Source organism: Lagopus leucura, unplaced genomic scaffold, assembly GCF_019238085.1.
Source record: "Lagopus leucura isolate 7727_CA_CO unplaced genomic scaffold, USGS_WTPT01 Super-Scaffold_100016, whole genome shotgun sequence".
NCBI lineage: Eukaryota > Metazoa > Chordata > Aves > Galliformes > Phasianidae > Lagopus > Lagopus leucura.
Window position 1 is genome coordinate 13,594,165 of NW_024962270.1, and position 10,473 is coordinate 13,604,637.

A 10,473-nucleotide genomic window follows, 5' to 3' on the forward strand; every position below is an offset into this window, starting at 1 on the left:
CTATTTTTTCAGTTTAATAAATAAGATTTTTGCCAAAATACATAGCTGTACTAAGCTGACACATTTATTAAATACATTCTGTTTTAAATAACGAAAACCAAATTAGTACTCTTGCTTGTTGATGCTCTGATGAAGTGACAGCAAAATAATCTGGCAGTGACTGATTGAAGAAATTCTATCTAATCAGGAGGAAGACTCACCTATAACACATACTAGTTTTTTGTCTCCTAATTGGCCTTTTTGATTTTGGTGCAGCAAAATTATTAAAGAGAAAGATGATAAAGAAAAAAGCGGGAAGGAAAAAGATAAAGAAAAGAAAGAAAAGATTCCAGCTACCACTCCAGAGGCGAAGGCACTTGGGAAGGATGGGAAAGATAAACCAAAGGAAGAACGGGCAAATAAAGATGAGAAACCAAGAGAGATTAAGGAGAAAACACCGAAATCTGACAAAGAGAAGGAGAAGGCCAAGAAAGAAGAAAAAGCTTCAAAGGAAGAAAAATCCAAGACAATTGTTACCACCATTGAGTCAAAGTCAGTTACAGAAAAGGAGAGAGAGAAGGAGCCATCCAGAGAAAAAGATGTAGCAAAGGATATGAAATCCAAGGAAAATACTAAAGGAGGAGAAAAGATTCCAGTAGCTGGGTCCTTGAAGTCTCCTGTTCCCCGATCAGAAACATCAGAATGTGAGAGGGGTGAGTCTGTTCTAGAAAAAACGTTATACAGACAATAAGAACATGGCATTAGAAAATCACTGACTGCCAATGCCTGCAATGCCTCAGTCCTGCTGAAAAGAAAGGCTAGCTATTATGCAGTGATGACTTTTTAGTGCCTAAAGTAGGTATTCAGGATATCTCCAAAATGAGAAGTGTGAATGTATAAAGCTTGCGTTTAGAGTGGTTTCTGCAAAGCCTTCCAATCTTTTGTGTGCATGTTAATAACAAAGTAAGAATTATTCTGAATGGTTGCTTATTAGAATGTGTTTATATAACTGTGGCTTAGAAGTTTTGCAAAAATTTAATGCAAACCTCCTGAAGAGTGTTCTCTGAGAGTTTGGTCTTAGCCTTTGAATTGAAAGGAAACAAGGGATGTGCTTGTTTTTTTTAAGGATTTGCTTCCTTAAGGGCACAATAAACTTTATCAGTTCCTTCAAAAATTAAAGATCTCAAGTTGTTAATGTTATGTGTTAAATGCTCATAAGCTGAGGCTGATGTTGAGTTCTTTGTAGTACTTTTTTTCTGGAAAAGCAATTGGATTGGAATGCTGTCAGTTCTGTTCAGCTCTTCAGATACAGATTAAGGGGGAAAAAAAAAAGCTTGAGCACAAGTTTGCAGCAGTTTCTTCATGTTTAGCTATTTTTCTGCAAACTTGCATAGGGAGTTGAAGGCATGTTTTGAAAAACAAAATCTTAGTTAAAATCAAGTTTTACTACTCAGATTATTTTGGTATTTCAAAAAGTCATATCCTCTCGTAAATCTGCTTTAATAATGCTCTTGTTCTTTTTCCTTTTTTCAGAACAAAAACGCCGCAAAGTTGATATCCATTCTTCTCCATCACATTCCTCAACAGTAAAGGTTAGTATAGCCTGAGGAAGGCAGCGCCCATGTTAGGCTCACAAGTTTGGGATGCCAATGTCCGACTTCCTTCAAGTTTTGTGCCAAGTATACACTGGAACCACTGGAGGTTTTATATTGCATTAGAAAATGCATTCCTTTTCTTTATTGGCGGACTGTCTTTTTTTCTATTAAAATATTTTTTATTAACCAAAGTAAAGCTTCAAGGACCTAGCACAAATTTCCTAAATTGTGTTTGGAAATTGCAAGAGAATTTTTACCCAGAAGTGCCTCACTGTTTTAAACAGTCAGTTTTTTTGGAGTGCAATGGTAGCTACAAGCAAATGAGTCTTTGCAGCAGAGTGGAGCATATTTTTCTGCACTTCCATTGAAGAATCTCTAACACTGAAGATTCCTGGATGATACGGGATGTACGATACCTCTGAATTCATCAGGCTTCTTGATGAGCGTCATACCGATATGTGCCTTCTAAGGAGGAGTCTTGAAAGGAGTTCCATTTTAAAGTCTCCTTGGTGATCAGTTCTCCTGTAGTTGTGTATAATCAGTGAGCATGCAGCTTCTGTCGTACCTTCCCTACGAGGTTTGTTTATTTCCAATGGGTTCCCACCATGTTGAGCCCTGCGGTACGATAAAACCAGATGTGGCAACCAAGCCTACTACCCAGCAAAGAGAAACCCCAAGCATTCAAGCGCAGCACAATACCTTGGGCGTAGCCTACTTTGAAGACTCAGGGTAGCCATTCCTTGCTCTATATTTATTTTATTTCTAAACCACCATGTTCGTGGAATCTTTGAATTTGCAGTACGTTGAACATTTAAAACTGTAAGTCACTAATACTTCATCAAGAGCACTGTGATGGATTATGTGAGCTTTTAAAATTCATCGTTTTACCAGCTTTAGAACAACCTTTTCTTTTCTTTTTTCTTCCCAGAAGAGTGTATCTTTTTCAATGTAAGATTTGCTTAAAAGATTTAGATTAATTTTGAAGAACTGGAGTAGCTTTTATTAATTTTAAGGAAGCAGGTGGCAGGGATAACTACTCAAAATACAATTAAAAAGATTTTCTTGCCTGTTTTTGTAAGTGGCAGTGTAAAGTTCTAGAGTGAATTCTGCCACGTTTAACTGAAAGTGGAGAAGATACAGGCTTAAAAGCATTTTAAGCCGATTTCAACTGTGATTCAGCAGTATTTAGAATTAAGGCTATTTTTCTTGGTGGGAGAGCGGTTTTTCAGTATTCTGTGAAGATTTGGGTATGAACACATTTTGTAGTTAATATAACAACTGAGTAGGGAATAGACTTGTCTTTTTTCTGCCTTTTTTTTTAAAAAAAAAAAACAAAAAAAAAAAAACAAAAAACCAACAACCCTAGTTTCTAAATTTTATTGTGTGTGAAGTATTAACCTCAGATTTATTCCAGAAGGAGTAGCTGTTTTTTGTTTCAAGGGTGCGGCCACACTTCCCAAAGTTCCTCTGGTTTCTGAAAACTATTCCAGCTTACGTGTCATCTCCATTCATTTTCTACAGGACAACCTCAACGAACTCAAGGACTCTTCAACAAAGGTTTGAATCTTTTAGAAACCACCAAAATTTACTTGAGTTTTGTTTCAGAGAAAATGCAACCTTGGTCTTGTGGCAAACTACCTCAGAAAATACGAATTCCACTCCTGTAAATCCTAGCATTGGAACCAAGGGATGTAGAACTTTGCTACAGGAAAGAGAGGGAGAGTTGTTAGGTGAAAGCAACATCAAGTCCCTAAATTTAACATTCACCCAATATTTTGAAGAGATTTCATGTCATAGTAATTTCTCCTTCAAATGGTAACTTCAGCCTTCTACAGCCTAAAGCTGAAGGAGGAATGACAAAGGAAGGAATGAAAAAGAAGCACAGCTGCCATTAGTGTCTTGGGCTTCACTGACTTTCAGAAAATTAAACGAATGATCCATCTGAATAGTCAAAGCTGAAAAAAGTAAAATCCAGCTCTGGGTAATCTGATCAAAGTAAACTTTTTACTGGTCCTCATGGAAACATGTATGTTTAATTAAAAAAAGTTCATAGGTCATTTATCTAGACTAAGAGGTAATAGACTAGTTAAACTAATTGGTATTAAAAAAATAGAAATAATAAAAGATAGTTATTTCAAAACAGAAACATGCAATTCTTTTCCCCTTGCTACCATTCTGTCCCTTCATAGGTAACTTTCTAAGTAATCGTTTGTTTCTGTCCTGTGAACACACTGCAGGTAGAGTATCTTACAGGAGGCTGTGCTAGAGGATTGAGATCTTAGTGGTGTTTCAGAATGTTAATTTTTTAGACAAATTCTGCAGCCATTGTGTTGCTTTTTAAAATGAATTACAGGACAATCACAAATACTGTGGGCTCATATTGAGAAAGCTTTTTGCTGTTTCTTTTGGGCGAGTTTAAAATATATTGCATCTGACTAATAGAAATGGATCAAGTCTTCTGAAGTTGCTATTAAGAATTTGGGTCATGCACTCAGTAATAGTATATATATAGCACAGATGTTTATCACTTGGAAGTTGTTGAACACTTGGACTTTCAGGATAACTTGTAGGTTTATGTAAGATTACATATATTCATTTACAATGCACAAAGGATTTATTGCTTTCTAGCTGTGTTATACACTGCACTGATGTTTTACTTGTTGCTCTCTTTGATGAAACAAAGTGTTCAGAATGCTTGGCTTCTTTCAGTTCAAAATAGCCCTGACTGCTTGATGGATGCTTGCTAGCTTTGAGTTGGGTCTGTCCTTTATCAGCTGTACCTGTCTGTGTGGGGACTGCACACAGGAGGCATCCTTTGGTTCTTAGATTTAAAATCATGAAATGATAGCGTGTATAGATTGCCATGATGTTCTGTGCATCCAATTTGTTTAGAATTAGGAAAGTATAATGTTTGCCTTGAACTTGGAGTTCTTGGCTTTTTCCTGTATATGATGTAACAAAAGCTAAGTTTTTTGCTTCACTTCATGTACGTGTTTGAGGGAAAGGATGTAGATTTGAGTTCAGCTTCTGCTCAGGGACTCAAGTGCTGTTGTGTGCTAACAAAGTTTCTTTATTCCTGACTGCTGATTTTTTTTTTTTTTTTTTTGAGAAGGATGAGGGCATGGGGCAGAACACTGAAGTGATGTTTTACATTGCAGGTTATAAAGTACATGCTGCCAGACTTGAGTTAGGTTTGTGTTACTCTTTGGCCTTTGTCCAGTTCCATAGCATGTGGCAGTGCCCCAGGTTTGATGTGGATTCAGCTAGCAGCATTTGTAGAAGTGAGCTGATAAAGTTTGACACGCCAAGTCTTGGCTCTTCTTGTAAGGAGAAAGGAATAAAACTTTCCGTACCTCTCCATCGGAGTGGTAGAAGAGCAGTGGGAATCTGTCATGAACAACCATCTGAATGCAAGAAGCAGAATAAGAGGAAAGCAGAGCAAAATGTGGAAAGTATCCGTGGGTGACAACTACTAAATGGGGCTGCTGAAAGAATGTATTTGTTGGAAGTCATTGTTAAAAGGTGATAACAAAGCAGGGAATAAGGATGGTGTTACCTGTGGAATAAATGCAGGAGAAGCACAAAAAGTGAGGGGAAAGAGCAGAAAGAAAGGGCTACTGAAGTCACTGGTGTGGCAGTTTTATAGCAGCATTCTGGCACGTGCCAAAAGGAAAAGGAACCTTTTATCAAAGTTTGAGAAACCTCTTATCAAAGTTTGAGCCTGCTGATTTTAGGTTAAATGTCTGCTAGAATTCTAGAAAGACAGAATTAACTTTAAAACCATTTGAAACAGTATTTTTCTTTCAGTTGGTTTGGCTGGTTCTAATAGTGTCTGGATTGTTCTGATCAAATCTTGTGCTTATCTTGTTAGAGTGCTGATTAAGCAGAATGTCTCTCTAATAAGAAATACAGGGAACACCTTAATGCAAATATTTTTCAGATAAAATTGATAACTAAAGGGCGTGCTCAAGTGTACTGACTTAATTCTGTGTTGCTGTAACTTAAGTATATGAAATACCACAAAAAGACATTTTTCATTTTGAAATTAATTGGTCTTTTTATGAGAAGTATTTTTATAGTCTGATCTTTTCAAGAGATACAATTATAATTAGAATATGTAATTATTGTAAAAAAAAAAAAATATGAATGTACTATGGTAACCAAGTTACTACCTTATGTATGCACGGTATAGCCTTTTATTTTTGCCAAGTGTTATGCTTGATGCTACTATGATTTTTCTTCTTGCTGTCCCCCTCTCTCCCTACATAGTTCATGTCACAGATATTCAGCTTGTTCTGCAGAACTTAAGATTGGTTAGGAGGAGGAGTGCAGTAACAACCTAGAGCGTGTTACAAAGCAGTGCTCAGAATTGCATGTTGGAATGTCAGGCTGAAGGTGGAATTTTGTATGACTTCAGCAGACACATGTTATTCAAAGTTGACTTAAAGTACTTTATGGATTAAGATTATTTAAAACAAACAAACAAAAAAAAAATAGAAACTGTTTCCATTCATTCATTCCAGGCAGAATTTGCAAGTGCTAAGTCTGAGAGTCTGCATATCCTGAATCAGTAGCACTGCTGATCAGTTTTGATGTGTCAGACAATACCAGTAATCAAACGTGTCTGTTTCATGTAAGTCTTTTGGTTAGGTGAAAGAGTTCCTGCATTTTCAGTGCTGAGAAAACAATGCTATAGGTTAAATGATAGATGAACAGTTCAAAAGTGCCTTTGATCACTTTTTTGTCAGTAAAAGTAGTAATGATAAGTCTTGCTTTTTGAGCCAGATCTGTTTTGTTAGAGTAAGACTTCTTGTTTACACATCTAGGAATACATATTAATATTTGGTGATATTGCCTTAATTTAACAGCACTACATTAACCACACTACTCCAACACTGTCCAAGAGTAAAGAGAGAGAAGTGGACAAGAAAGACTTGGACAAGTCAAGGGAAAGATCCAGAGAGAGAGAGAAGAAAGAGGAAAAGGACAGGAAAGATCGAAAAAGGGTTGGTGAAACTTTTGTAAACTAGTAGTATGGAAAGTTGATAAATGTGTGGGAAGCTGCTTATTTCAAGTTTTGGCAGTAATAACTGGTGGCACAGCCTATCTAAATAGGAGCGATCCTTACCAGGGTTGGTTTTGCTTCTGTTATTTTTTTCCCTTCAAAACTGATCTGAAGGAATGTTACACAAGCTGTAATTACACCGTTACATTTTAAGCCTTCAGAAATATTATTCAGAATAACCTTGTCAGCAGCTGCCTGCTTCAGCAGTGTGTGTTAATTGGCTAATATCTGCATAATTGTGTTTGGTGCCAGGATCATTCCAACAGTGACCGCGAGGTGCCACAGGATTCAACTAAACGGCGCAAGGAAGAAAATGGGACAAGTACGTGTTTTGGTTTGTGTGTGGGGGTGTTCAGTGTTACTCACTGGGAATTAAAACTTTGTTGTGTTGGTTGCTTTTTTTTAGCAGGTTCTTCAAAGCACAGTAAAAGCGAAAGTCCTTCTGATTCTCCTCGTTCAAATGAAAAAGAGAGGGAGAAGAGCAAATCAAAATCTTCAGGAAAAGAAAAAGGTGACTCAATCAAAGCAGAAAAGATGGAGAAGAGCTCCTCTGGTAGCAAAAAGGTAAATAAGCTACTATTATTTAGTCAATTTTTTTCCTTTTGGTTTGTTTGCCTGTGTTATGTTTTTCTGTTGTTTGCTTTTGACAGAATAAGCTAACCTTTTCCCTCATTTTAATGCTTGTGTATGGCCTGAATTTGTAGGGAAATGCTTCTGGAATTTCTTCTGGCTCTAAGTATTTCAATGGTCACTCCTGATAGCATAAATTAGAGGAATAGCTCTTTCAGCAGTAGTCAGGAAAATTTAGAACTTATGCTCTTATGCTAGTGTGTTCAAAACTTCAAGTATATTTGCAGTCTGCAGCTATGTAAAAGCAGGGCATATTTAAATACAAGCTGCTGCATTCATCTTTTCAAGTGCATATGTCACAAGTACTTCTGTGAAGCTAGGTAAGTATTTAGTAACTCCTCCCTAGTTGTAATTCTTTACTGATTGTACAAGAACTGCTGAATCACGGCCTGAACCTCTGATTGATCACCTGAGCTGAGCAATGGTTCAGCCAGGGGAGCTCAGGTGAAGGCAATTCAGCTGTGCTGCAGGAAGGGGTGAAGCCTGGCTGCACCTCTCCTAGACCCATTTAAGAGCTGACTGCCAGTGGGGAAGGAGCTCTCCTGGAGATCTGCTCCACCGGAGTTTATTACGTGAGCCCAGGGCAGGGCGAGAGTCCTTTTCTGCTCTGGTGTAACAATTGCATCAGCTCTCGAATGTACTGTATCATCATTGATTGTACACTGGTAAAGGGTGTCACGGAGCTGTTTGAGATGTTTGTGATTTTGACTATCTTAAAAGCTGATTACTGATATTCTGATGAGTATTAAGCATGGATTATACAATACATCCAGTCTGACAGTACAGCATATACTGTAATAAACTACATGTGTAACTTCTGGTTGTTGGTTGTTTTTTTCAGGAATCGAGACATGACAAAGAAAAAGAAAAGAAAGAAAAACGAGACAGCACTGGAGGGAAAGAAGAAAAGAAACAATATCCTTTTACATGTCAGCATTTCAGGAAAAATACAAAAAAGTAGCTTTTTATTATATAATTTAAAACAAAATATTTTTCCTTAATGCTGAATCTACTCATAAATCTTCAGACAAGCACAGATAATGAAGAATTTTTCAGTCAAGGTAAAATAAAAATAAATAATGTATTTACCTTCTTTGAACAGACAGCTACTGTGGCTTCTCTTGGCTGGTAAAGGATGCACACACACACACACCAGTCTGAGTGGTAAAGGGTTGAAACTACACAATTTAAAATTCTGTCCTAGGGAAATAGCTTTCCCTGTCATTAGTTGGGGAACTGGAATAGATGCTTAAACTTCTTTGGCAAAAATAAGGGGAGGATGGTGTGGGTAGGGGTCAGCTGTTTGGCACTTCCTTCAGGAACAAAACTGAAGACAAATCACTGTGATACTGATAAGTTGCCAGTCTTAATAACCTACGTTGTTAGTTAAGAATACCCTTAATGCATTGGAAACTTTTGATCCTTTCTTTCCTTTTTATCTGTACAGAGAGTATTGGCCATATCAAATTGCTGTGTAGTGTAGTAAGGCAATTCTTCATCTCCATGAATGTACTGACTATTTACTGAAAGGAAAAACTTCAGGCACCTATTTTCAGTAACTCTAGCTTAGAAAAAAATAGTGATTTGAAGCTGACAGTGTTCTGATTTTTTTCATACCATTGCAAATATGCAAAGGCTTAAGTTTAGCTGTAGGGATATGAGGGTATTTTTGCATCTAACAGTTTTGAGTCTCATCTTTCATTTTTGGTTGTTTGAGAAGCACAGTGCCTCACTTGATTGAAAATTAGTTCACCTGACCTACTAACTTGAGCCACACATCACTAGCAATATTTCCATGTAGACCAGTAGGCTATTTTGAGAGAGTGTGTATATATTGGGTAAATAGGAAATTAACCAATTGGTATTCAAAAAATATTAAAGATATGATCTTTGTTTCCTCATCATCCAAGTGCTTTGTAATTCCTGTTTGTTCACTGTTTAGAACTGATGAGTTGTTTAATTTTTCCTCGTTTGCTTGAGGAGCTCACAGAACCTATGAATGGAATTAACTGTTTTTCTTCAGCTGCATGTTTTAGCAGTGTGAGCTGTTTGCTTCCTCAGAATAATGTTGTTCTGACTGTAGAAAAATGCATATTAAACTTATTAAACAAACTGCTCTGGTAGGAGGGTTGGACTCAGTGATCTCTTGAGGTCCCTTCCAACCCCTGCAGTTCTGTGATTCTGTGATTAAAGAGGGAGGTAAGAGAACACTTCTAGTTGGACAGGTTCTTCTTTGTCTCAGACTTTGAAGAGGGGTTAATGAAGCTGAGAACTTGTCCATTTTCTTAGCCAAGAAACCTCTTACAAACACTTTTCATAAGAATTACATTGAAAAACAAGGGCAAAACGCTTTGAGTGGTCAAATACTAGAACAGGCTGCCCAGAGAGGTACAGTGTTGCTAGCCTTGGAATTCTAAAACTGACCTGGCATGGCATAGCCCAGAGCAGGCTGTTTTAGTGAACCCTTCTGTGACATTCCCAAGTTCTTCTGTTTGCATCTGCCTGTTTAAAATAACAGGGACCAAACCTGAAAGGTGCAGATGCTTTGCTGTTTGGAAATTCCTTTTCAGGAGCTGTAGGGGTTGTGGCTGGTGTAACGTAATGGAGGAGTGTTCTCATGAGTTCCCTTGCAAGAGACTGCACTTGTGCTCTGCTTGGGCCTTAAAAACAAAGCAGCAGATAAAACCCATCACTGTGAGCAAAACCCCGATACAAAACAGTAAAAGCAAAGTTCTCTTAACAAATGCTTTCTGCTTTGTAAGCAGAAATACAGTGGCTCAAGAGATCTGCTTTCTCATCTTCAGTACTAGCTCTTGAATTAATAGAGGGAGAAACTTGCTGAAATCTTCTGATCATCCAGAAGTATCTTCTGAAGATTCTGTCCATAGGTGGAATGTTGGAATTGGGGGAATGGACTATTTGGGGGGAAAAGATCTCTAGAGTTTCACTTGGTGCCCTTATTCTGCTACTGATGCTGAATGCAAATATGTAGAGGGGTTCTGGGTAACAAAAAGCTTGCAGTGATCTCTTGCACTCTGTGGGGGATGTTGGTGTAAGAGAGAAGCAGTAAAAGTTCAAGTTACTGCTGCTTATTTATTTTTTTTCTCCTCTTGAAATAATAGAACATGCTTCTGTCAATAGCTTCCAAACTGAAATAAATATATATATATATATATATATATATATATATATATATATATATAT

At 37.3% G+C, this 10,473-nt stretch overlaps 1 protein-coding gene across 3 annotated transcripts in view; it reads left to right on the forward strand.

Annotated features, from left to right (window-relative positions):
- Positions 1-10,473, forward strand: part of THOC2 (THO complex 2) — a 52,266-nt gene that overhangs the window by 40,294 nt on the left and 1,499 nt on the right. Inside the window, exons 31-38 of one of the 3 annotated variants that reach the window (XM_042876406.1) lie at positions 256-692; positions 1,513-1,571; positions 3,096-3,131; positions 6,443-6,580; positions 6,892-6,961; positions 7,046-7,203; positions 8,111-8,184; positions 8,283-8,330. In XM_042876406.1, the coding sequence (XP_042732340.1) occupies positions 256-692; positions 1,513-1,571; positions 3,096-3,131; positions 6,443-6,580; positions 6,892-6,961; positions 7,046-7,203; positions 8,111-8,184; positions 8,283-8,310 (1,000 nt within the window). In that variant the 3' untranslated portion in view covers positions 8,311-8,330. Of the gene's footprint in view, positions 1-255; positions 693-1,512; positions 2,119-3,095; positions 3,132-6,442; positions 6,581-6,891; positions 6,962-7,045; positions 7,204-8,110; positions 8,185-8,282; positions 8,331-10,473 lie in introns of those variants that run through there. The other 2 variants (XR_006180010.1, XM_042876407.1) reach the window with 2 other exon arrangements.